This window comes from Solea senegalensis, linkage group LG11 (genome assembly GCF_019176455.1).
Source record: "Solea senegalensis isolate Sse05_10M linkage group LG11, IFAPA_SoseM_1, whole genome shotgun sequence".
NCBI lineage: Eukaryota > Metazoa > Chordata > Actinopteri > Pleuronectiformes > Soleidae > Solea > Solea senegalensis.
Window position 1 is genome coordinate 13,957,140 of NC_058031.1, and position 27,368 is coordinate 13,984,507.

At 41.0% G+C, this 27,368-nt stretch overlaps 1 protein-coding gene across 3 annotated transcripts in view; it reads left to right on the plus strand.

Moving 5' to 3' along the window:
• The window catches only part of LOC122776961 (neural cell adhesion molecule L1-like protein), a 46,793-nt gene extending 19,815 nt beyond the window's left edge, over positions 1-26,978 (plus strand). The window contains exons 6-30 of one of the 3 annotated variants that reach the window (XM_044037802.1): positions 1,046-1,216; positions 1,494-1,532; positions 1,716-1,821; positions 1,897-2,078; positions 2,218-2,352; positions 3,085-3,225; positions 3,949-4,060; positions 4,677-4,843; positions 5,190-5,355; positions 6,204-6,328; positions 6,440-6,544; positions 8,366-8,563; positions 9,531-9,601; positions 9,696-9,918; positions 11,034-11,149; positions 12,610-12,814; positions 13,042-13,164; positions 15,078-15,260; positions 18,511-18,549; positions 18,869-18,931; positions 19,390-19,503; positions 20,490-20,651; positions 21,000-21,179; positions 22,911-22,983; positions 26,476-26,978. In XM_044037802.1, the coding sequence (XP_043893737.1) occupies positions 1,046-1,216; positions 1,494-1,532; positions 1,716-1,821; positions 1,897-2,078; positions 2,218-2,352; positions 3,085-3,225; positions 3,949-4,060; positions 4,677-4,843; positions 5,190-5,355; positions 6,204-6,328; positions 6,440-6,544; positions 8,366-8,563; positions 9,531-9,601; positions 9,696-9,918; positions 11,034-11,149; positions 12,610-12,814; positions 13,042-13,164; positions 15,078-15,260; positions 18,511-18,549; positions 18,869-18,931; positions 19,390-19,503; positions 20,490-20,651; positions 21,000-21,179; positions 22,911-22,983; positions 26,476-26,689 (3,413 nt within the window). In that variant the 3' untranslated portion in view covers positions 26,690-26,978. The remainder of the gene's footprint in view (positions 1-1,045; positions 1,217-1,493; positions 1,533-1,715; positions 1,822-1,896; positions 2,079-2,217; positions 2,353-3,084; positions 3,226-3,948; positions 4,061-4,676; positions 4,844-5,189; positions 5,356-6,203; positions 6,329-6,439; positions 6,545-8,365; positions 8,564-9,530; positions 9,602-9,695; positions 9,919-11,033; positions 11,150-12,609; positions 12,815-13,041; positions 13,165-15,077; positions 15,261-18,510; positions 18,550-18,868; positions 18,932-19,389; positions 19,504-20,489; positions 20,652-20,999; positions 21,180-22,910; positions 22,984-26,475) is intronic. The other 2 variants (XM_044037803.1, XM_044037804.1) reach the window with 2 other exon arrangements.
• Positions 26,979-27,368: the final 390 nt, after the last annotated feature.

The following is a 27,368-nucleotide window of genomic DNA, read 5'->3' on the forward strand; positions in this document are numbered from 1 at the left end:
TCAGTGTCAAATGTCCCTTTAGTCCCACACGGGGCAAAAATTACAAGTAGCTTGTTACTTTCAGAAAAGGACAGTTATGGAGTGGTACAAACTCAGAAGTTTAACTCAAGGAGGCTTTGAAACCCAGTGATTTAGGGTCAGTGACCTTCCTTCTGTCTGAAGAGGGGCTTGAGTTTTCGGCAGAGCTGCACTTCAAACAAACCTGGGTTAATACATGTATAATGGAATAAGAGGGAGAATGAACTGAATGCTCATCCTCACTCTCAGCAGAACACTGTGCCCTTTGTAGCCACTTCATGTGCATGAGTTGAAAAAATATTATCTTTGCATTAATGGCTCATCTTTCCCTTAACCCATTTAATCCCACTCGTACCATGTGGCCTTGTGACAGCTGTGTTTGATGAAAATGTTACCTTGGCCTAAAAGAGGAACTGTGTGCAGTGTTTTGCCTCAATAACTTATGACCTACAGAATGCCTTAAGTAGAAATTCTCTACAAACATTTCCACAGGCTCCAAGATTAACTGGTAAGAGTTTGCTGGTCAGTTTTACTTCATGCTTCGTATGACATCACCCCCTGCAAGATAAACGTAATCTGCGCTGTGATGTGGTTGACGGAGGCATCCAACCTTAAAGTGGAAATTCTAGTTTATGAGTTTGCTTTGAACACTGACGTAATTACTAATGTCTTAAGGCAACGTCTTAAATTTCACTGCTAAATACTGTGAATGGGCAGACCGAGGAGTCAAAGAGAGCGCCACTGACCCATAACTTCAAATAAAAGCTCAGTGTAAACCAAATATGCTGCCGTCACAGTGAAGTGCACTCCACTGAGCTGCACATGAATTTGCTGGCTTGATACCACACCAGGAAACTCTTTAGGGCATTTCCATCATTGTCTTGTGTATACAGTACGTAGCCATGCTTTAGTCGTTTATATATATATTTTTTTCCCTTTGACTTTTGCTTCTCCAGAGTAGCCAATAAAGTGGTTTGAGTGTCCGATTTGTGTTTTCTTACCCATAATTATTGACGTTTCTCTGCAGGTCTCCGGCACATTGAGCAGGATGACAGGGTTTCCATGGACATTGACGGCAACCTGTACTTCTCATATGCCTTAAAGAACGACAGTCGTCAGGATTACTGTTGCTTTGTTGCCTTCTCCAGAATACGCACCATTGTCCAGAAAACCGCTATGGTTGTTGTGGTCAAGAGCTGTAAGTTTTTAATGCATGCTTTAAGTTTGTTGTTTTTGGTTTTTTTTTAAATCAAAATGATAGACCAACTGCTCAATTACATCTCAGTAAATGATCAGCATGACATAAGACCAACTCATATTTAAGATATTCATGTACTGCATACCAAGAAGCAGGGCTTGCCTTTTCATGTTTCTTCCAGGAATCTTTGACTTGAGAAATGTCAGGGACGACCTGCTCTGCCGTCACTACCAGCATCACTCTCACGACATTTTTGTTTTGTCCTTTCTTTTTCTAGTGAAACCCAACAATGAGTCTGCTGACAGCAGCGATGCCGGTGAGTGATAATCCCACATCAAAGCGACATTTAAATGAAAACACTGTCATACAATGTGAACCCGCAACACTGTGGTGGTTTCACTTACATACAAAAAGCTGCACATAAGAGACTGAATCGTAAACCTGTGATGAAAACTATGCATGTGAGTGATGAAGACCGCTCTCTGTGGTGCATTTGAAGCCCCCCCAGTGAGAAAACCTGGCCTGCTGCTGCCCTCTGGTGTTCAGACAGAGAAGGTGCTGTTGAAGGGAGAGGACCTGCACCTCGAGTGTATCCCAGAGGGCTTGTATGTACATCTAATCACATGCACTTTTACATTTATCTATCACTATGACTCATAATATGTTGTTTCATGTTTTAGTCCCAATCCAACGGTAAATTGGATGAAACTGGGAGCCAAGCTGCCTCCACGGACAAAATTCAAGAAGTTTGGAAAGCAGCTGACCATCCCCGCTGTGGCAGAAAGTGACGAGGGGAAATATATGTGTACGGTCAAAAACCCAGCCGGAGAGGTTGTCCACTACTTTGATGTAATAGTGGAAGGTAAATCCACACCAGGGCCTAATTACACACTGAATGCGTTTGTGAGTACAAATGTTTGTGCTTCAAAGGGAAAGCTGCTGACACAAGGATGGCAGTTGTTTTGACTCGGATCAACACAGCTCTCTTTAATGTCTCCCAGAGCCTCCAAAGTGGCTGACAGAGCCTCCTCAGAGCCAGCTGACTGTGATTGGGACTGATGTTCACATCAAGTGCTCAGTCAGTGGAAAACCACCGCCAGACATAACGTGGAGAAGGAATGGAGACATTTTCCAAGGTGACGGGGAATAATTCTAGCTGTGGTTGGAAGCATCTTTTAGCCTCGGGGCACGAGGACAGTGCAGTCATCCTCAAGTTGACAAGAAGCTGTTTTCTTAATTGTGCTTAAAAACACTAGAGACAGGCTTGACGAGGAAGGACTGCGCGGACTGCTTTGTGTGCCAATACAATTAAAAAGAACTAGTCTTTACTTCTCATATTCATCACTTTATTCGATGATTATGAAAAAATATGTACAACAGCGACCTTTAACATTTAAAAGTGCAGTCACAATTCAATCAGCTTCCTCTCCTGTTTCAGCGATGTAGACTTTCATTTTACTTCTCCTCTGGTGGAGATCCTTTTTGGGAAGAGTTGTGAGGCTTTTTTATGTCCAGCATTGCTCAGAATTTCCAATGCATTGCATCCACTCCATTGTTATCAGTAAAGCCAGTATTTCAATTCCTGTTCATGTTTCCTTCATCTCTGATTTGATCCTGATATAATCACCTTTAATCTTGTCTGCAACACGTCAGAACAAGTGAAGAATAGTTCATCATAATTATGTTAAGCTCTCGTCAGCATCTCCGAATCTTATCTCTTCAAATCATTCTTCTTTCGTCATAATAATATACTTTGAAACCCGAATAGAGTTTAGCATTTTACCAGTTTTAACCAGAGAATATATGCCATTATATGCCACTCTTGTTGAATAGTCCATTGTTGTTTCTTTCTCATTTTTTACCATTAGATGACCCAGTGAGCAACACGCGAGTGCTCGATGACACTGTGGTGATTCACGGCGCCACAGCAGAGGACAGTGCCGTCTACCAGTGTGAAGCCTCCAACATTCATGGCAGTGTTCTCGCCAACGTCAACATCATGATCACGAGTGAGTTTTCCAGCCAGTGAGGACACTATTGTGTATATTATGGGTTATTATTATCCAGTGTTGTTAAATCAGACCCTAAACATCCCCGTTATTCTCCTGGAAGCATTCATCTCAGGATTGTAACCACAGCACATGGAGTCTGACCAGCTACAGTCTTAATGTAATAGGATTTATAGAAGCTGCTTTTATAACTATAGGTGTACCAGTTCCTTTCGCTTTCTAAATGTACACATACAATGCCATACCAGGCAAAGCACTGATAAAAGAATCAGAATTTCAGCTTATTTCAAGGTTGTTTCAATCACATATTATTTCCGGTCAGTTGACTGACTCTACTTTCATTGACCATTAAGTGAAAGTCATGAAAAATTCTTTTCTCCGGTCTTAAGTATTAGTTTGCTCTGATTAAGGGTCAAAAAACATTAAGTAATAATAAGTATTTTTACTGCTGTCGTATTAGACTCAACCATACTTGATAATGATGTGTCAATGTTAATATTTTTCTAAATATTTGAATGATTTGATCTATGACCACATGACCTCCAATATCTGCTAAGTCAAAAATATGTTTTAAATGATTTTGTAGTGATTCTTGTGTTTGGAAGTGATTTTTTTTTTTTCTGCCTTTAGTTCTTTTGTGAAAAACTCTCACAAATAACAACTTGACATTCGAGCTGCTTCATCTCTCTTCTTCCTCTCTCTCTCTCTCTCTCTCTCCTTTAGATACAGCTCCTGTGATACTGACAAGAGACTTCCAGATGTATGCTGTGATACTGGGTGGTGACATCACCATGAACTGCAGTGTTTTTAGCTCCCCACCACCGACTATCTCTTGGTTAGTGATTACCGTGAACATCTGTTGGCATTTGTCAGTGAGACGAATTTGTTTGCTCATTTCTTCCTTTATTTTCTTGTTTCTTTCAGGGTGATTTTATGTATGTATGTACATCACTGCATTGGTGTGTGCGTATTGTGGAAACGGTGTGGTGTTTGCGGACAAAAATGAACAATATCGCAGCTTAGAATCCTGCTTTCTCTTCTACACTGTTTCAGGTGTTAGCCTTAAATACTCTGGCGACGGCACTGGTGTCTGATATAATCCTCCTCCGCTCCCTGAAATTAATCTAATTCCAACGGCCAGGTTGTCTCTGCTACAGTTACATGGAGAGTGAATCAGATTTCTAAAGAAACCATGAGAAAAACAGATTAAAAAAACATAACATTTAACATTCAGCAAGCCCTAGTCCTGTTTTGCTTTAATATAGATTCATCTTTATTCTACTAGTTGAAGTTTGTGTGGAAGACAATAAGAGCGACAATTGAATGGACATGGTTGATTTGGTTTGGGAAGTGAATACTTAAAAACACACATGACCCTGTATGATTTGTACTGTTCAGTAAGATTTGCACGCACTAAACATTGTGTGTATTTCCCCCCCCCTCCTCCTTAGGGCCAAAGATGATATTGCCAAATCTATAAAGGAAGAACGATTCCTTCGCCTCCAGAATGGATCTTTGCAAATCACCGGTGCAGAAAAAGACGACAGCGGGGAATACGTGTGCGCTGCGTTCAATACAGAGGGGGAGTCCACTGTCACTGCTGTGCTGGAGGTGAAAGGTATCTCGGCAAATGTGATACAGAATAATGCTGCTTCCTTTGAGCAAGAGTAGTGCAAGGCTTTGCACACAGTCGTTCACCGAAGGGCCAGTTCACCTGCAGTGCATTATGGAAAAGTGTAGTTAGAGAAAAGCGTTCCTTAAACTTTGGCTTAAGGGCAAATCTTAACCTGTTGTGTGTGCATGTTTTGTTTGTAGATCCTGCCCTCGCTGAAAAGCCAGTATATACCATATATTACATCGTAGAATTTATTGAGCACCGTTGAAAGAGGATGAAGTGACAAATATTCAGATGTTTTATTCTGTCACTATCTTACCCATTCATAACATTTCTGCTTTTCCCTCAGACCCTACGAAAATAGTCGATCCACCTCAGGACAGGGTGATCACCAGTGGGACCACTGTACAGTTGATGTGCGGGGCAGAGTATGATAAAAGTCTGCGGAGCAACTTTGAGGTGGTATGGACAAAGAATGGGGAGGAGATCCCGCTCTCCCTCGAGGAAAATTCCAGGTGTGGACTCAGATGATTCAGTCGATGCAAATTCGGAAAAAGTCTTAAAAAATGACCTCCTTACTCTGATGAGTAGAAATAGAACCAACAGGTCAAATGCAAAGAAGTTAGTGTATGGATTTCTGTTTTGGTAACATTTACCAAATAATGTTTGTCTGCTTATTAGGTAAATAATTCATAATATGAGAATAAAGTTGTGATATTATGAGATTCTTTTTTTTAATCATTATCTAATGTATTCTTATTAAATAGCAACAGAACGCAGAACCTGCAGTCGACCACTACCAGCCATTTCCTCCTCCAGTCCACAAAAGAGAGGATTTCTTCTCTTTTCCTCTACAATCTTTTCAAATCCCCGATGCTAAAGATAATGGTGGTGCTGATGTTCCAAAAATATAAGTATTTGTGTCAAATTTGTGAAGCCCCAATCAAAATGTAACTCCGCAAAATGCTCGGCATTTCTCAACTTGACGCAGGTCGCAGCCGATCACCTGAGATTTTGCTTGAATAATAATTACGACTTTATTCTCATGATATTACGACTTTATTCTTGAAAGATTTTAAAAAAAGTTTGTCCCTAATACTCCGGCGTAATCTAAATGCCTTCTCTTAAGAAAAATAATAAACAATCCGTATTTAAACAGTCAGTATTTCCCCTACGTTCATTCTGCATTCATGCTGTATTTCCCTGCAGCACCATCATTAATATCAATGTGCCCACTAATGATTATCGCTCATACGTTGTGCGACGTGAGAAGCAAAAGCTGACAAAAAAAAATAACAATCTACAAAGATTAGTGGGCCATTTCATTTCATACTGTGAGTCACTGCATATATCACATTTTCAGATACTTTGTGGATGACGTCATGCTGCAGATCATGAACGTCAACCTTGAAGATCAGGGAATGTACACGTGCACGGCAAGAACCAGTCTGGATGAAGACAGTGCCAGTGCACTGCTCACAGTGCTGGGTGAGACCATTCCTCCCATATTGATTACCCCTGATTAGAACTCATGTATTACAATTCTCACTTGTTATGAATGAATGTTTGTTGTTTGATTTTTTTTTTTTTATATCGCAGATGTTCCTGATGCTCCAGAGAACTTAAATATATCCAAAATCAAGAGTCCATGGAACATTTGGCTGACCTGGGAACCCGGGAGCGATCACAACAGCTCAGTGACAGGTATAGACGTCCATGCAGAGGAAGCATCAGACCTGAGTTTTTAAATCATCAACAGCTGCTTCGGGAATCTATTGTGACTCAGTTTACAGTCACATAATGATATAATTATCGAGTCATTCGAATAATTAGAGCTGAGCTCAGTGTAATTGGTCTATGAAAGTGTGCCAACAATAGCCATCCTTAAGAAACACTCCACCGCTGAGAGGATAGAATAGTATAAAGAAAAGAAATGAAGTATTTCCTCAGCCTTACTGCAAGAGAACAAAAACATAAACATGACATTTTTCACTGTGAGGAATTCAGAAAACATTTAAAAACACAAGAATATGGCGCTCGCTTCCCTGCGCTGAGCTGGTTCCAGGACCATGCAGGGACCACGGTTTGAATTTGTCTTATTGTCCCAGCAAATCATGGAAACAAACAAACAAATAAACACATAAGAATATCTTTTAATTGAAGAAAATATATTTCTAGGCTCTAGTTTCTAGGTCATTTTTGGACATTGATGCAATGAATTCCATTGCGTTGAATCGTTACCATTGTTTTTTCAAAACACCCGTTGTCAGTTTTTTAAAAATTGGATTCAAAACGATCTTTGACATTAGTTCTTAATTTAGCACTTAGTGACAGTAGTAATTGGATCAATTGACGGATGTTGGTTCTACTTGCACTCATAATATTCTCATCATATTCTGTGATACAGACATACATTTCTTTGTACTTCCTTATGGCCGATGTTTCCGCTTCATTCAACATTTTCCCACATGTATAGACCAATTAGCAGGAGCTGATATTGAGACTATTTATTTAAAGATTGTGTTTCAACTATGTCACTGTATCACACAATACAAGTAGACAAGTAGACAAGCGGTGTCCTGTGTATTCATCCATGTTTGGTCTCCACTCGTGTTCTAAATGAGAATGAGAATGAGAAAAAATATGTGTGAATGGATTTGACAAGTCGCTGTTTCCGAGTTCTTTCAAAATCTTCAGTCAGAGTAAGTGACAGCGTTGGTTTTCCTTGGACACGATGTCCATCAGCGGGCTTTTTGAGGACTTCTCAGGGGAAAGCGGAGGCTTTCTTTTTTTTAGCTATTAAATAAGAGTGCGTGACTGGCGGCTTAAAATAAATAAGGACTTATTTTTGAACTGTGTGAGTCGTGTAAAGCAGATTTAGTGGAGTCCTAAAGTAAAAATTGTGAACTGTGAACTGAAAAAGCCTCTCATTCACTAAAAGATCAGTGGATTGGCTTGATACGAGGTGTGTGTGTGTGTGTGTGTGAAAATGTTACTTTAATGTAATGAGCCTCAGAAATGATGTAAAAGCTGCAAGTAAATCACTCCTTTGTTTTGTTCTCCTATGAGACATGGACGTTAATGAATCCTCAGTCACATTATTTTTAACACACTTATAGCTGTTTTGTTGCTTAACTAATTGACACATCTGTCATTTTCAACATTAAGAATGAAGACTTTTTTTTTATCTTACTGCTTTTTGTAATGTGGTGTTTCACTGTCACTCAGTGTCACTCAGTAATTAACTTGCTGTGTGATAAAATAAAACCCAAAGCGATAAACTTTACTTGAGGCCCGCGCTGTAAATCGCTTTCATTCCTCTAAACTGATTGCCTCATATGTTACACACAGATGTGAACGTTGAGCGATGATGTTGGCATTTATTGATGTTATTCATTGATCGTGTTAATTTTCTCTTTTTCGTTCACGTCGAAGGAAGCCTGAGTCTAATGCGCGCTCTCTTAGTGGTTGTGTCAGAATGTGTAAATCACTGCATGTGCGGTTCTATCTCTTTCATGAGCTCAGAATTCATAGTGGAGTATGAGGAGAGCCAATGGGAGCCTGGCAGGTGGAAAGAGCTCCAGAAAGTCTCCGGTAACCAGGCAACAGCCGAGTTGGCTCTGCACGGACACCTTGATTACCAGTTCAGAGTGTATGCTGTTAATTCTGTTGGACCTGGACCTCCTAGTGAGCCCACTGAGAAATACAAAACACCCCCTGCTGGTAAGACCCACACGTTCCATTAACATTTAATTAAAGATTTTGACTGTTGCAATGACGACATGGCTCGTGATAAATGGGCAAATGCTTAGGTGTGGGGTGTAAAAGTCTTGCTTTATTTGTGTAGCACATTTCATAGACGAGGATAACTCAATGTGCTTTATATAAAAAAGGAAAAAAAACATAATTACATTTAAAATGTGTGGAAAAACCCAATTATAACACAAATAAAACAGAGTACAGCGTAATAAAAAGAATGAAAGTAAACAAAACCGTTTGACAAAAATGGTGCATAAATATGAAAGTGCACCATAAAACAATAATTTTCTCTAGAAGTATTAAAAGAATGTGCAGAAATGTAAAATGCATCCAGTAAGTAGACGATGCAGACACAACAACAACAAAGGCATTCTTTTTATTCCAACACAAACGTGGTTTAATTAAAATCAAATTCATTACTGCTTTACCGCTTTAATGACTTAAAAAAACAAAACAAAAAACATTGTTTATTACCTGGATTGATTGTTGGTATTCATTAAATAAATAAACACAATCTGAAAACAATTGAAATTTTAAGTAAATGTATAAATAATAATTAGAATGTCAGGGCAACTGTCTTACTGATTCTCTTTTAATGTCACTGTCTGAGGAGTTGGAATATAAGGGAAATGTGTGCAAGGCTGCCATTTATGAAGATTATTTTTAGTTTTTAGTTTTTTTTAAACCTAACAAACCAAAAACACTTACTTTATGACAAGTTCTTTGCTAAACAAATCCAGTGTGAAGACAAATGTGCAGTTTTTTGCAGTTCAAGCTGTCTCCACAGTGTGTGTGTATCTTTTGCTGTAGTTGTATTTGTCGTGTATTGTGGCAGCACACTGAGTCTTTGTGTGTGATTAGAAATGTAAATGAATTCATTTTACGAAACATGACTTTATTTAATTGTACAATTGAACACATGACTCCAAAGCTCCTTCTAGAAACCCAGAGAACATCAAGATCCAAGGCCATCTTCCTCATCAGATGGACATCAGCTGGGAGGTAAGACAAAGATCTTATAATAAAAAAAAAAGCAATTTTATTGTGAAGAAATTCTTAATCATTGATAAGTCATTAGTACATTGTCCCGTTATAGCCATTGTTGCCTATCGAACACAACGGCCCAGGCCTTGAGTACAAGGTGAGCTACCGGAGACTGGGCGTGGGGGCTCAGTGGAAGGATCACCTGGTTAAGAGACACTCCTTTGTTGTGAGAAACACGACCACATTTGTCCCCTACGAGGTCAAAGTTCAGAGCAGGAACAGCCACGGCTGGGGACCTGAACCCAAAATTGTTACGGGTTACTCAGGAGAAGACGGTGAGTTGAAAATGTAATTTTAAAAAAAAATTCACTGTGTTTGTCTCAAATCTGCGTTTCCGCCGCCTTTTTTTGTGAACTTCCTTTTGTTCCTGTATTTCCTTCCTCTTGCCCTCAGTTGTTTTTTGGCATTGCCTTCAGGAAAGTGTGTCAGGTTAGGTTTTTTTCTTCCCTTTCTTCATGTTAGTTAGTCTTCACCATGTGCAGATGTGCTGTAGCGAAAAAGTAAGAACCCTCTTTTCAAATCTAACAGATGGTAGTTGACCTTTGTAGAGCAAAGGTATGTCAAAATTTCACTTCTGTCTCAGGGGCCGTCACACATTTGACAGATCATGACACACTTTGCACCTTTGCAGCCTGAGGCTCAGTGGGTGCTTCCCTCTCGAGTGTCCGCTGTGCTTCTATCCTTCCTTTCTTCTATCCCAGTCGCATGTAGAGAAGAAATTCTTTTTTGATGCATGCACAGTACTTGGTACTACAGTACTTTTTCTAGCTAATCCACAACAACAGTCAATTCTCGGCGTCTCAAAAGCAATATAGTATCTCCACGCAAAATGAATATTGCGATATTACGCTGTACTGTGCGATGCAAAAGTAAAATGTGTTGATTAGCAATGCTATAATGTCCATACAGTATCATTATTGCGTTGTAACACGTCCACAAAGTGCAGGAAACATTTAGGCAGTTTTAAAATAACACATTGTTTGACTGCTTCTACAGGTGAAGTGTCAAGTATTTAGTGTGACCTACTTTCACACTTAAACAATAGCACAACCCTGGAGTGGAGCCCTAATTAATGTCATTAGTAAAACCTGTGTTTGTTCCACTAAGTCATGTCGAGAGAAATGTATTCAAGGTTTATTCAAGGCACTCTTGAGCATTGCATGCACACAGTGTGCGAGCTAAACGCATTGACCTGCTAATATGTAAGTCACATCATTCATTCATCACAGATTTTGACACAGGCGTAAAAACAACAGAGTTGTTCAAGCAGCAGCAAATTGCAAGCGTTCACACACATTTTACGCCAGTGTTAAGCGCGTCTCCGCTAAGACGGCTTGTTGTTGGCAGGCTGTCTGAGTTCTTGACCTTTCTGTCTTCATGTTTGCTTCAGTCCCGACTGCAGCGCCTCAGGACGTAGCAGTGGAGGTGATCAACAGCACTGTTCTGAGAGTGAGCTGGACCGCAGTTCCCCTCGCCACAGTGAGAGGTCATCTCGGGGGCTACAACGTAAGTCTCCATCATCCTGAAGGGTCAGGGGTCAATATGGGTGGTTTTGGGAGAAGTGTTATGTTTCATCGAGTGTAGTTTTAGCAAGTTTTATCATATTTAATTGTACCGATTATGTCTTCAGTATCATTTGACAATTGTTATTGCGTGTGATCTTGTATAGTAGTCGTTATGTATATGCATTTTCATTTTAATGTGCTGTGTAATTTTAACATGTTTGATCATGTGTTATACTTCACATTCACGTAAAAGAGTTGCAAACTAACAATAGCTATAAACTCTACATAACAGCACATCAGCTATTTCTATTAGAACTATGTTAACTGTATTGTCCCTTTAATCTAAATTCTATTCTATTCTATTCTATCTTTTAAAATAACCACTGACCGTAGCATGCAGTTCATATTTTACAGTCAGTAACTGTTTGGTGTTTTCATAAGATCATTATGTGTAGTATTGTTCACATAGCTGCCACTAGTCATGCAGCACAACTAATCAGGTACGGAAGAATCTGTAGTTTGAAGAGCGGCATCCTCGACTGCAGAGCGCTGCTTACTAATGCCACTCGCTTTAATTTGGAAAGTTTGTTCACAATCCTTTGCCTGCTTTACATAGTGCTATTATTATAATAGCATATTCTCCCAGCTTCCGTAATGTGGAGGTTCTGTCAATGTGCCACAGATTCTCGGGAAAGAGACGCCACTCATTTGCACTGCTTTGTTTTCCATAGGTTCTCTTGTTCAACCACTACTGCGAGTGCAAATGAAGATTTTAATGAAGCAGAATAGAGCCTAGACAGAGACAGGAAGATGTAAATCTTATTTCTTTTTTTCTGATGCTATGTACCGTGGGAGAAATATTGTTACAGCGCTGCTTGCATTGTAATGTGGCCATGCAGTATGATGCTGATAGGCTGTGTGGGTTGAACAGGACATTGTGAGCGGCATGTTGAGTGGCACGCTGTAAAGCATAAAGCCTCCTGTTTTCTGAAAATAAAGTTAAACTTCAGTTAAATTTGACGACACTTGAATAAGCTTGCACGGTGTTTACTGTAAGTGCCACATAAAGACAGATTTGTTGTCTCTGAAATTGAAATCTCATTGTGCTCCATGTTGCGACGAGTTTGTCAGTAGTTAACGAAGAAAGCCTTGAATCTGATTATGTAATTGCTGCACGTCCACCCACAGAAGCAGCTCAGTTTGGAGATCAGTGTTCGTTTTTCTCTTCTAACCTTTATATTGATGTATAATTGAATCTACACTGAATGTCTATAATCACTTATGTGCAAGGTAAACGTCATAACAAAGCATTTTACCTGTGTAGCTTGTACATTCATTAGCAGAGGTAATAGGGGGATAATATGCAAATGCGTTCATAGTTAATAAGTGAAGATTAGTGCCTCATTAGCATCAATTTCTGTTTGTTCACATTTGATCCTCCAGTTGGTTTCCCTCAAACAGGTTCAGTGGTCAAGGAAGCGAGGTCTGCTGGACCCCAGCAAGATTTTAGAAAACAGCCGGTCCCTGTCCTTCCCAGGGGAGAGGAGTCATGCCTTCGTGCCGGGACTCAAACCTTTCTCTGAGTACAGACTCACTGTCAACGTCTTCAACAAGAAGGGCAATGGGCCCAAAAGTGACCCGGTCGCCTTCAACACTTCAGAGGGAGGTGAGGTGTCGAGATCGACCTTTACTTCACAGCACGCAGCATATACTGTACTAAAATACTAGTTCAAGTTTACTTTAACTAGAGACAAATCTTTTATTTTTATAACTCTGATGTAAAAATGATTTCCCTCCAGATAAAAAGAAAAAAGAACAACAACCTGCAAGACGATCTTGTCTGCAGTGCAGATTAATTAACAGAACTGTCATTTATTTTCTTTTTTTTCATAGTTCCTGAACAAGTGCCTGTTCTCACGGCCTCCAATGCCCAGAGAGACTCAATCCTGCTGGTGTGGGGACCGCCCCCCCAGGCAAATGGCATCCTCAGTGGTTATCTCCTGCAGTACTACCTCAGTATGTGCACGCAATGTTGTTTGACTGATTAGTCACACCTGAAATACATGCATACGCTCAGCTCTTTTCACAGCAGACACTAGGTGGCAGTGTGTGACACTGAACACTCCACAATGAGTTTGTTGTGAATTGTGCAGTTTCCTTTGACAGTTTCTAGTGGGTGTTTCTTATCACATGTGCAGCTGGACTACAGGTTCTCAAGCAAAGATGATCATTTAAGTTAGTGCAACGTTCTTTACCATTTATTATTCGTGAGGATATCCTTGAGGAAAGAAAAAAAAGGAAGGGAAGAAGGGAAGAACCCCTGACATGACAGTTAGAGTGAATATGTGAGTGTGAGCCTTTCATTACAGTTTCTCTGTTTTCAAAGCCTCCACTCGCTGAATCGCTGACATTTCTGAAATCTTTTGTGCGAGGCAGCCCCTTTGGTGTCTCCATCAACACCCACTGTCTGGTCAGCTCATTAACACGCTCTCTATCTCCCTCACATCTTCTCAGATATGCCATTAATCACAGTGCAGTCGCGTGTTTTTTTCCACGAGGACTCATTATGTGGCCCATAAACATTATTTCAATAGTTTTGTCCTTTGTTAACTGAAATGAGTGTGCATCTGGTCGAGTCATTAAAACTGCCGCGTGAGTAGTCAATGAAAAAAATCTGACAGTGTTTGGAAGAAACAAGTGAAATGTGCTGGGAAAGAACATCCATTAGATTTCTGAAGCGGTACAACAGACTCGGCACACTTTCAGCTCTCACCTGCTTTGCAACACGGGCCCTGACATCGATGAAGGGGATTTCAGGAGAAGTGTGTCTGCACACATACTGTACTTTGATCTATTATACATGTTCGGTGATACGTTATGCTGCTTGTGATTGCTACTCACCTCATTTCCTTTCCCTGCCTCCTTCTTATATTTTCTGTTTGCCTTTGCCATTTGCCTCTCCTCATAAATTCCCTCTTTAATGCTGTAGGGTTGTTTTATTTAAAAAAAAAAAATCCTTTTTTTAGTCATTCTGGGCCCTTTTTTGACACGAGTGAGACTTGTGTTGTGTTAATATGTCTATCTCTGTAGTAATCCATACTGCATCAAACACAGGTAATAACGGTCTGACATAAACAACCACTAAAGTGCTTTTTTTTAATATTTTAAGATTATGACATCTATTTTCAGACCGTGTGTGTGGGGTAATGATGAACAAGAACAATAATATTATAATACTATAACATGCAACCACAAATGGGCTGTAGTGTAATAAAATGTGGCATTTATCTGACTACAATCACTAAAGTTGTAAAGTACTTTTTGCAACTATTCTCTCTCTGGTCAGTGGCAAAAAGTCCTTTACAACTTGAGTGATTATAGTCAAATAAATGCCCATTTTATTACATTACAGCCCATTTGTGTCAATATTACCAATTCTAAATATTTTTGTTCTTGTTAATCATTACCACCCCTCCCACACACACACACACACCAGAAAATTGGTTCTGAGGTCTGAAAATACTGTCATTATCTTTTAACTTTCCTCCATTCCCTCCTCCTCCTCCCTCTTTTCATGTTCTCTCTCCCTCTCATCTGCCTCCTCTTTTTCCTCCATTGCTACTTGTTTACACCCCCTCCCTCCTCCCCGAGCTCCCTATCTGCTCCTTTCATCTCCTCTCGCTTTTCTTCATAACGTATTCCTCCTCAGCTCACCTGTCAGGACGTGTATCTAGACTGCGTTCACTTTCCGCATGAGCTGGCGTGACATTCGCTTGTCTTTCTCCTCCCTCGACCATTGATCCTCATTGTAGTTGTGTTCCATAAACATACAACACAGCAGAACAGTGCCGCTCTCTGCGTCCATCCACCGACCGTAGGCTCACTTATGCCACGTGAACTGACCTGACATCTGTCTCCTTTATCTATAGTTAATGAGACCACACTTGAGGTGGTTGACTCCCAGGAGATGAACATCACTGGGCCTGACACCACACAGTGGCTGCTTGAGGGCTTGGAGGAGGGCAGCCTCTATCACTTCCACCTCAGCGCCTGCACTCGAGCAGGTTGTGGACCTCCACTGGCCCAGGAGAGCAACACAATCACTTCAGGACGTAAGTAGATGAAATCAGCGTATCTGCACTGGACTGTGGGGCTGACAGAAATTGGCATTGGTATTCGTTTAAAAGCCCCTCTAGTGTCAGAAGCGTAATGTACCACAGACACGGTAGTCACAGTTTAATAATTCATGCAAAGTGGAGATATTTATGCTAATGATTTATTGTACTGTGGTCAAAATGAAACCACTTTTTATGATTATAGGGAGAGCCTATCAATATTTGAAAACATTTTGATGATGTCATTAGGGTTATTTTGGCCTGGAGACCACTTTTTCCATGTAAAGCTCGCGCTGCAAACTTAATCCATTCGAGTTTAAAAACAGTGGGTGTTTTAAGGCTTGGATGATCTAATACAAAAGCTTTCAATTCTGTTTTTGGAGTAAAAGTCAGGATGTTTTATCATCAGCTCTCTGTTGCATATTCCTGCCTCCCTGGGTTATTTTTTTAATGAATAAAACCTGTTCAGACAACTTTATTTCATTTATGTCTTCCACCCAAATAAAACATCAAGTGTCCGACAGCGGGGAGAATGAGCGAGGAGAGAAATTAGGGAAAATAGAGGAAGGGAATAAGTGATAAATGCTAAATAATGTCTTAAACCACTGCTTTGAATTGCTCAGGGAAATTGAATACTTTATTTAAAAGGAATAAAATGACTTTTTTTAAACATTTCTAAAGGATATAGAAAGCCAGTATAGGTCATTTAAAACTGGATTGTCTGACTTTCTATTTCTTATGTTTGATTTTAAGTGTAGCAGCAGCAGCATTATGACTTATTTCATCATCCAAATTCCCTTTAAAAGTGGACAGTGAGAATGCCCAGTATTTTGGGTGAGATTTCTGGCATGTTCTAACACTATCAGAGATGTTGCACTACACACAAACTTCAACGGATAAAAGAAGACTATTTTGGTCATTCTGCCGATGTGCAGTTTAAAGCTTAGCATGGATTTGAAAGATAGGGAATTATAGTGTAACACCTGATTTTATGTGGGAAAACAGAAATCCAAAATTCTTGGATTCTTTCAGAATTCTTTGGCTTTAAAAGCCTTTTTGTGTGTGTGTGAGCTGCAGAGCTGTATGAACGTGAGCTTGGGGTATTTTGGTCAGTTGGCTCTGTTGGAAATGTATTATAACGTGTCTGTAAAAGTGTTAGGAAGGGAGAACACACTGCTTGGACCCAAATGCACGATGGAAGATTCAAGGGTTTCAATCAGTTCCCCCTAGAAGTTGAATTATCAAGACAAAACTTGGCACTTGAGCGAACTATCAAAAGGCGATACAGACTTGGTCTCTGACGTGTTCTCTGGTAGCATAAACGGCACACTGGCACATGACAGAGGGACTGGGGACACTATATAGGGAAGAGGGAATCAAGGGCAGGTGCGAGTGATTACTTAAGGATCACCAGGTGAAGTGCATGAGGGAATTAGGGGAGATGTGTCAAGACAGATGAAGAAACAACACGACAGGAAGTCATGAATGTTTACCAAAATAAAAGGGGAAGTGAAAATCAAACCCAACACCCAAAGTAACATGAACTTAACGTGATTTTAAAGTTAAACTAACACAAGAACTCAACGAAGCAAGACAAAAACACTAACAGATCTGACGCTTGGTGACAAAGAAGTGACTAAAAGGAGCATGGGATTAAAGCATGTGCCTGCAACAAACAACAGATAACCCATCAATCAATTAAAGCCACATTTCAGCATCTGAAATATCGTTTCTCATGAGTTACGTTAAATAGCATCAGGCTCAGCGTGTTTGTTTTTCGCAGGGGTTCGGGTTGGCATTTTTAAACAATTCTGTCATAAAGGATAAGAGCACGATGAGATCTTTGTTGATGAAAATTGTGATAATCTCACTGTTCTGCTGATGTGGACTGTTCAGGCTCCCTGCCTGTCAAGGCGCAGATATAGCTGTGTGTAATTTCAGCCTTGAAAGTACATCAGTCACACTGGAAATGTGTTCTGGAATTTTGCATGAAAAACCCTCACTAACAGTAGGCGAGGAGGCAGAAAATGATTGCATGACAAAATGTTGCTCCACAATCTTTGAATGTTTTAATAACAGTTATTCATTCCTCTCTGGCTTTTATGCTTCCTCTGAGAGCCTCCGCACCTTGTAGGTGGATGTCCGTCCGGAGAGCCATTAGATGCACTGTTTGTAAATATGGTCGAGGCAGGACTCAGAGGGGAGATAAAACAGTAGTTTTGAAGCACTGTCCTGGAGGCACGTTGGACACAATGCAGCAGAGTGGATTTATGGATGCCAACAGCACAGAGCTGAGGCGTCGTCAATTTACAGACATTAACGCGGAGGGCTGGTGTGACAGTGAAAAAACGAAATGAACACATGGGAGTTATTAAGCCGCGGTGAGCATGCTCTTCAGTGTTCCTTTTAGAGTTAACCTTTGACTGAATGAGCCTTTAATGTTTATCACCGTGTAGTTACCATGAATCATTTTCTGCTTCAAAAAAAAAAAAAGTTTGGAATAATGACAGGCTGGCAGTGTAAGAGTGTGTCCTTGTGTGCTTGTTAGAAAGTCTTGTGATGCAAATAGTGCAGGTGGAGTTAAAGATATTGGCAGCAGAAGGATGTGGTGGACCATCTGTGAGAAACTGTGAGGACAGCTAACACCTACAGCTGACGATTGTGGCAAAAAAAAAAATCTAATCTCATGAGATAACAAAGCAGAAAAGTTGGGTTACAAACGAGATAAAAAAAAAGGAGCTTTGAAGAGCATATACCTCTAACCGGTGTACCGGTGAACAAACATGCACCCTGAAAGCAAGGGAGCTGAATGGAACTCATTATTTATGAGTGTTATTTGTACACTGATCTGTAAAATAGGGGGCTCGCGAGCTAAAAATTAAATAATGTAAGAATTATACAATGTATGTACCACTAGATATCACTTAGACTAGGTTTAACTGGTCATTATGTAAGTTTTTAGACAAATTATACCAAAATACACTACATGCCGAAATCCTGGTTAAAGTTATTGTTATGTAGTGTATGTACAGTATTTGTGACGGGAAAGTAACAGATCCTTCTTCACAGGTGTGTGAAGTTTTTGTGTTTAATATATGCAGCCACTCACACATACTCATATCCACAACTCTGTGAGTGTGTGTGTGTGCACTGCTGTTCTATAAACCTCAGTGCTCACTCTCCATATATTTCTAATCCTGTGCTGTTATTTCATTTTTTTTTTTTCTTCATCTTCATCCCTCTGAAGATTTGTCCCTGACTCCAGCTGTGGCCCCTGTTCAGAGCAGTATGTATCTCCCGCCTTTAGCTGTAGTGGTGGTAGAGATGGAGAAGGTTGTAGGTGTGTTGGTGTAGAACGTAGCAACGGCAATTGCCTCTGCAAAAGTCTGTCCTTTATAGTTGTGCAAATATAGTTTGGGTAAAAAAGATCAAGAAAAACAACACATTTCTTTGGTTTTTTTTTTAAAAAAAGATAAGACTCCTGCTGCTGCTCTAACAATCCTTCCCTTATGTAGTCTAACGGAGCTCACTTGTTTCACAATATGGAGCATTAGACCTGACAGCATTGTAGCAAGAATCTAACTGAGACTTCTCTTTGATTTCAGGCCCCAACTGCTCTCTCTCCTCTCCAATCTCTTTGCCAGGAAATTCTACTCATCTTTCCTTAGGTGTATAGCTCTCACTCACTCATGCACAGCCAATAATATCCCTGTGATCTCATCTTAAAGTATCTGAACTTTCAACAAACAACGGGATTTGAGACCCGTGTGATGTTTGCTTACGGGGGTGTTGGGTTTTGTGGAGAGGCATGAGGAAATGCCAGGTTTGCTTAAAGGAGGGTGTCAAGACTAGATGTCACTCCCGCCCACGATCCCTGTATCAACCCTTTATGACCCAAAATCCAGCTCCTCTCAATTAAATCTGCTGCCTCAGTATTGCCTTTGTGAACTGTCGTCTTGAAACGTTTTTGCATGCTGCACAGTTCTCACTGCGGGGGATCCTATTTGCCTCTGCTAATCCTCTTTCCTTGCCGTCTTTCTCCTAACCTCTGTGGTTTTCTGTGTTTTCCTTTTCTTCCTGATTTTCCTGCTATTATTTCTTCTTCTTCTCTCTCTCTCTTTATCAGTTCCCCTCCTGTTGAACATAAGCGCTTATGTGAGTGACACGAGTGCCAAAATCAGCTGGACTGCAAGAGAAGAGCAGCAGGACACACAGCTTTATGTGGCTCATATGAATAACCGTAAGCTATGTTTCCCATCCCCACCTTGGTGAACATTGACAGGAAACTTAGATGGCACCATGTTTAATTGCAGCTGGGAATATGCTCTATAGTATATAGAAATATGTTAAAAGCCTTTAGACCTGGTATTAATATCCGAGATATCCGGAGTGTTCCGATCACGATTGCACTCCTTAATCAAATTTGATCACAAAACCACATTCAGAGGTTTGGTGATGCGCACGGCCACATTTCTGAGCATGCATGAACGCAATCTGTCCTCAGGGGGCATCAGATCCCACCTACTTAGCTGACATCCTGTGACCCGCTGCAGTTTCTCTTTATTTTTACACTCCTCAGTGTCCATATGTTGATTTATTTGTAGCCACAGCTGCAGTATTACTTCACTCCACATGATTTCTATTTTCTTATTTCTTGTTACAGTAGAAGGAGTGATGCTTAAATTCAGCTCCTCCATTGTCTTTTTTTCTCTCTCTCTTCTTCTTTCTCATGTTGATGTACAGACGCGGACTCACACACACACACACACATTACCAACAGTAGGGTTGTGTATTGGCAAAAATCTAGGGATACGCTCCCTAAGCAAGGTGATATATCGCTTTTTTTTTTCTTTTTTTTCTTACTAAAATAAACAATTTATAATTTTCTTCTGTCGAGAGAGAGGTGTGGGAGAGAGTCAAATAACCAACTAATGGTCAATACAACACAAGACCACGGTCAAACATATTTTCAATATACAGATAAGGCACTTCAAAGAAGCAGCGCAGTTACATGCAGTTATTGTATTTGCGAGATGCAATCACATGTGGTTACAGCAGAAGTCTCATCCAGGATGTACGCGTGTTAATACCAGGTCTTAATGGCCTGCATGAACTATAGTGCAAACAAACATGTATGACTTGGCAACAGCTAATCCCATCTTCTTGAGTAATGGCACAAATAATATGAACTTGCTGCTTGTGCACCTGTTGTGCTTGGCTGTGTAGGTGATGGTAACTGGCGGATTTCAGAGGCTGTAAACGCTTCTCAAAGTTTCCACGTTATCGACGGGCTCGTACCGGGGACGATGTACACGGTGCGTCTCATGGCCAAGAGTCTGCTCGATAATTCTAGCATTTTCGAGGATGTTTTCCACACTCAAGTCAAAGGTGAGACGAGAGAAAAGGTGTCATAGTCGAGAGAGTGATTAGCGTCCTGCCAATGGCAGTTCAAACAAAACAGTGAAGAACTCATATTGACTCAGGTGAATGAGTTTTTTGGTCTTTTCTTCTCCTGCCGATCTAATACTTTTCAGAGGAGATAGAGTGTTATAGCTGAAGGGAATGTAAGTGAAATACGATTTAAGAACATCCTCTCAAATTTGAATTCATCGTGTTCTTCTGGGTTTTTTTTACTGAAAGATTTAGTTGTTTGAGGGGTGCTTGAGGGGATTTTTTTTTTCCATACACAGGTGTATTGAGTTGATTGTTGAACTCTTCTGATGTGTCTCTTCTTAGGTGTGGGAGCACAGCAGAGGAACTCCTCAGCGCACGGGTGGATTATTGGGACCATGTGCGCCGTGGCTCTGCTCACCCTCGTCGCACTCATGGTCTGCTTTGTGCGGAAAAACCGAGGTGGCAAGTATGCAGGTACGCCACCGCCGCGCCAGCGACAAGACATGTTCTCCATGGAAAAAGGTCAGTTAGTCTTTGACCAGGGTTGGGCTGCCTCATCACTTTGCTTTGGGAGGGGAAAAAAAATAAATAAATATCAGGACACCGTACACGTCATAGATTAGTCTGATTTCATATAAATTTGAATTATATCACATTATTTTAAACACCACCTCTTACTCAGGACGATGCCTCTATCTGACTCTTGATGTTATTTTTGTTGACTTTCTGAAGCAAAGTGGAGTTGGCCTCAACCTTGACCCCCCGACCCTGTGTGGAAATAAATTATGCATGCATGTGAGGCACCAATGCATGCCAACCCTGCCATTACCCTGAATGAGCTGTTGTGTGTGTGTGTGTGTCTTTGTTACTTTCGCTTTGTACCTGTATTTATATCTTGTCATGCGAGATGTGTTTTACTCCTCCCCACCTGTCACCCTGTACGCACCGTCCTGGCTTCTCCTTTGTGTTGCCTTGTATCACTCCCAAATTCATTGGTACCTGCAAAGAATCAGCTCGCTCAGTTTCTCTCCTCCCCTACTACTTTGACCGTCTTCACCCCACAATTCCACTCCTTTGCCTGCAGTACTTTTTGACATGAAGCACTGAATATTTCATCAGGCCCTTTGGATCTCCCCTCTGCCCATCCAGCTCTGTTCATGAAAGCCCTTCTTTGTCTTTCTCAGAAGCATGGTATTTTTAAAGCATATTTACACAAAGAGCTGATGTGTAGTCTTCGTGTGGACACAAAAAGAGGTTTTGCACCAACTTGATATGACGACATAAAGTTTTTTTGTGTGGTGGTTTTAGGCCTCCACACCTGTGACAGTCATAGCTGGAGGCATTGTGATTTTTCGGGTTGTCCATCTGTCTGTGCCACTCTCTCTCTCTCTCTCTCTCGACGTCTCAGAAAACCCTTGAGAGAAAATGTTTCACGTTTGACACAGGCATTCATTTGGTCTCAAGGGTGGAGGGATTCAATTTTGCAGGTGAAAAGTCAAGGTCGCTTTGACCTTGTGTTTTCGGAAACAGGATATATCAGTGAAGCTGCAGGGAAGGTGATTACATATGACACTGAAGTCCCTGTGACATCAAAATCAGCATTTTAGTGCTTTAATCATACATGTTTGCAACAAAAGTAAATTTCACACCTGTTCACACAATAATATCAAAAGTGACATTTCTTTACTACTCCCATTGGATTGTAGAGGTTTCTATGTCCTCAAATATGCTTTGAGATTTTTCATGACTCATTTTGTACTTGGGGGGAGTTACATTCCATTGCAGTCTTTTGATGCTCTGCCCCAACCCAACGTACCATTCACCATTCTACTCTATTGTGGGGATGAGTCCGCTAGTCTTCAGTCTTGGTTTAGAAATGTATGGTTTCACATTCAGAAATTTCCAGATCATCAATGTCTAATGTCAGGAAACATCACTCTTGGGTTCCTTTAACGCCACAGATATAAGCAACGGTCGCGGCAAAAGTCCTCCACAACAGAGAGTGAACTTTCTTCATGTTGTCATCATGTTGTGCAAATACTGGCTACTCCATCTCAATATTGCGACAAGACTAGAAATGACATATGCTGCAGTTACTAGTGCTCTGAGAGATTGTAATGAGGTGATAACAAGTTATATCTAAAAGCACAATGGTCAACTTCATCATAATTATTAAACACATTCATGTGTGACATGGTGTAACATGCTCTTTTACAAATGTGCTAAAATGTCTGTCTTGCTGCCCCCCTGTAGTGAAAGAGAAGGAGGACCTCCACCCTGACTTTGAGCCACATGGAATGAATGACGACAACTTCTGTGAATACAGGTGAGCTACACTCCGACTCTACAGAGCAAAGCTGCAGTGCAAATCTGTGCTGAGGAAATTGCATTTTTTTTTTTTTATCTGCATAAACACAGTGCATAAATGTGTTGTGTTGCAGCAATATTAATCTAACGACCATATGTGGAATATTTCTGTTTGAGAAACTCATTTGTCATTTGTCACAGTAATGTTTTTCTCTCCCATCCCAAAAGCAAACCTTGCATTCATGAGCAGGACCAAGCGAGAAGCCCATGTTCTCGCCATTTAATGGGCTAGGTAATCACACAGATCAGTTTAGAGTAGTGGGTGACACTCGACTTGAGCTTTGTTCCCCTGTAGATGAAATGGTAATCTGTGTGTTTGACTGGACCGTGTGCATGTGTGCACTCTACAGACAGTAGAGTCAGCTTGTTTCTGTCGGGATCAGTTCGTTATTTTGTGTTGCTCTGTGTGTTTGTGCATACTTGTGCACAGCGAGTTTCTTGTTGTGTGTTTGTTTCATGGAGAAGTGTTTCTTGAGTTGAACTAAAATGGTGTCCGCCTGACACAGCCGCTGCACACTTGCTGTCTCTCTGTCTAACATAAACAACGCTTTGTGTCAGTTCATGTAGGACATTGTCGTCATAAAGAAACTCAGCTGTATTCAGCTGACCGCAATCTCTCAATAAAAAAAACCCCACAGAAATAAGTTAGTATAAATGATATTAAGTGATGGGCCGCATGATGTTAATTGGGGGCCCGCATGTGGCCCACAGGCCACAAGTTTGAGACCTCTGATCTAAAGAATGGAACCATCAAGTCAAAACCATTTGTCCATTAATTGCAATAAATGGTCAGGAAGGTACTGACATTCATTCATTCATTCATTCATTCATTCACCCAATCAAGTCAAAGTTATTTAATAATCATACACGTCATTTACATGTTTGTGTCTTATATTCAGGCCAGTGCATTTGCTACTGAGGGTAAGTGACAACCATACAAGTTCATATTCATAACTCATATTTATTGAATGGTGGTCAGACAGTTGTAGCTCTTAGATTTGACCAAGCATTGGTTTAATCACAATAGATGAAGCTTCCAACTGCAGACATATTGATTTTATATGTACAGCATTGTGGATTGGAAACTATCCTATATTCACTGATGCATGCGGAGACACAGAGCAGTGGACTGGGAAGACAGTGTTTTTTTTTTTCTTTTTCTAATAGCTGTTAAGTGTCTGTTGTTTCCATTGTTAAGCTGCCATGTTGACAGTTTAGGGGAATGGACTGCATCCTCGCTGACACTTTGTGGCAGGGGTGTGTTTTGTTTGTGCACGCACTTAAACTAGCCACGGCCGTGTGCTTGATCCTGCCCTTCATCATATTATTCAGAACATGATCACTCACGATTGCTATCCTTTGATTCTTACCAACACTAATTCTATTAATAAAGAAAAAAAGACATGGCCTTATATATATAATTCACGTACAACTCTAATATGGGAGTTTTTTTACTCCCCTGAAGTTCTTAATGACTGGTATGTGGATGGAAAGCAGCTTGGTCTGGACTGTATGCACTTCAGGGTGGCTTTGGTATGGTTTACCTTGAAGCTCATATTAATATATACTGAATGTGTGAGTAGGTTGCATCTGTGCTGTTTGTTTGGAATGCCTCCCATGGATCGTGCCCATGATGCTCCTCTGACTACTGTCCCCTCCAGAGTGCCTTTAGCATTACTGTGATGTTTTTCGTGGCTTTTAGTGTTAGATTTAGAGTTCTCTGGTGCCCTTTGAATCACTGAGGGCAATGGATCACCCACCGGTGTTCTATGTGTCTAGTGAGCTGAGAAGTGGTAATTACGATTCGGATGATTTCTCTTTTCAGACAGGCCTCTGCTGCTTTGTCCCTCTGTCCATTGTAGAAACAGCAGGTGTCGTATAGCTGAATTTGCCTGTTAACTAACTGTGTGATGCAGTTTTTTCTTCATCTAGTTTGTTGTCCCCCCCCCTCCCCATCTTTTTAAACCCTTCATCTTCTCACATTTTAATGTGCAATTTAGGAGGTGGCAACAGATGTGGGGAACTTTTTTCCAAACTGAAATAAACACAACGACAGTTGCAATGGGGCCGAAAAATCTATCGTGCACCTGAAGTGTCTCATGCTGCCCCCAAACCAAGTCAGCATGGGTCAGTGGCAAGACAAATTTAATTACCTTCTGCTCCTTCTGTGTTGCACCTCCATTTCTCACCTGTTTGTCAGGCTGCAGCGAAGCCTTTTCACGGCAACAGCTGAGACTGGAGCTGGATCCCGACCAAGGTCTTGAATGAGTTGCAGCTCAGAGGCACTCACACAGTCCTGTTTTATCACCGTATTCAAAGTCACTGTGGGCGGGCCGGCGCGGCTGTGGCATTCCACTGCTCTTAGATAACAGCCACTTATCTTCAGCACTCTAGAGTCGTCAGAGAAAGAAGGTTTGATAAGAGTTGAAATGCGGACCTTATGTGGCTTGCATGGTAAACGGACTCATGAAATCGGCCAGATAAGACGAGTTATTAAAAATCCGCGCGAAGGAGACCCCGATTTCTAATCTTGGCTTGAACCACATGTATGCCCAAAAATGCTGCTCAAAATGTCAGGCTTGTAGTCAGCACAGGTGTCAGAGACAGAGTGCCTCATGGTACATACACCGGCCACCTGAGGACTGTTTCTGAGCGCAGACGTTCTGTGACGTGAATACTAAACCAAAGAGAGGTGTTAGCAAACACGGATGGTTCAGGGAATTAGAAAAGGAGGACAGGGAGGAAAAATATCCTCAGTGTTTTGAGGTGACCCCACGTCTCATCGTGACACACCTGCGAGTTGGCCAGCTGCCCAGCCGTAAATTGGCATCTAATCTCCTCAGCCTGCGTGTGAGCCCTTCGGGAATACCGGGAATGACAGGCTGTTTGTCTGGGATTGCATATGCCCCACCTCTTCCCCCAACCCCCCCCCCGTTCCCTCTCCTTGTCTCAATCTCAGCCTTCAACCCCCACCCCGTCTTTATACGCACACACACGCATCTCCCACCCATCGTCTTTCCTACTGCACTCTAGCAATTTCCATCCTTGGCTCTAAAGAGATTTGAAATTGCCTTTGGTCCTGAAGCCTTGGCAATTAGCAATTAGTGAAGTGATTGTAGCAATGTTTCCCCACCTCCCCTGTGCTCCTTTTTCCTGCAAGTCCTCCCATAAGAACTAGCTTTTTGAGTGGGAGCCTGTGTGTCTGTTCATGCAGCCAAGCATTTAATAGTCTATACCCATTGCACATGCTCTATAGTGTTTCTGTGAGTTTGTGTTGCTTTTGATTCCGTGTGATACTACGTGTGTGGGTGTGTGATCGCGTGTTGCAGCCATCGAAGGCCGCACACGTGCAGCTTGTGTAACATCTGCTGCTTTATGTGCTTTACAACACGTTTGTTTATGCTCTGCACCGCTGACCACAGTCAACCCTCTCTGTTGTCGTTGATGGCAGTGACAGCGACGAGAAACCACTGAAGGGCGGTAGCTTGTGTTCCCTGAATGGCAATGACACAGTCGGGGACAGCGTCAGCAGAGACAGCTTGGTTGACTACGCAGATGGCGGCGGGGAATTCGACGAGGATGGTTCATTTATTGGAGAATATTCGGGGCGCAAGCACGGAGGTTCCGTCAGCGAGCCCAGTGGACACAACCCGGTCACTGCTTAAAGCTCGGCTCCAGTTCAAAGAGACTACTTCAAATCCTCTCAAGATACTTTTGAAATTCATCTTCCTTGGCAATAAAAAATGGCCTGAATAGCCAAATATGGAGGAATTAAAATGGCCCAATTGTCCCGACAAGTTGTTTTTTTTGAAGACTGGAAAGTAAAGAGTACAACCACCATATCCTTCATCAGTGTGAAACCCATGTGAGTCTTGAGACTTTGCTGTAAATACTGTCAGAGAACTGTATCATTTGAATGTTTTTATTGTGATAATAAAATGTATTTGTACCTAATTATCATCAGTGATGAACATGGATTTTTGCAACAAAACAAAAACACAGTTAAACAATAATATGTATATATAAAGTGTATCTAATGTTTTTATCAACACAAAAGGAGTAACAGTTTATCTAACTAGCCCCCTGGACAGTTAATCAGATAGGTTTTTGTTAGTTTTTTTAAATAAAGAAATATTATAAATATTCTAATAATAGAAATTATTTTTAGAAAGAAAAATTATATCTATTCATCCATTTTCTCCCGCTTTATCCTCCACATGAGGATAAGAAAAATGGTATATTCTTAATAATTACATCTATAAAGAAGAAAAAGTGTAATAGTATAATACAGTATGTAACTCAGTGTAAAACTGAACACATTTACACTGACTCACCAGTGCTGAG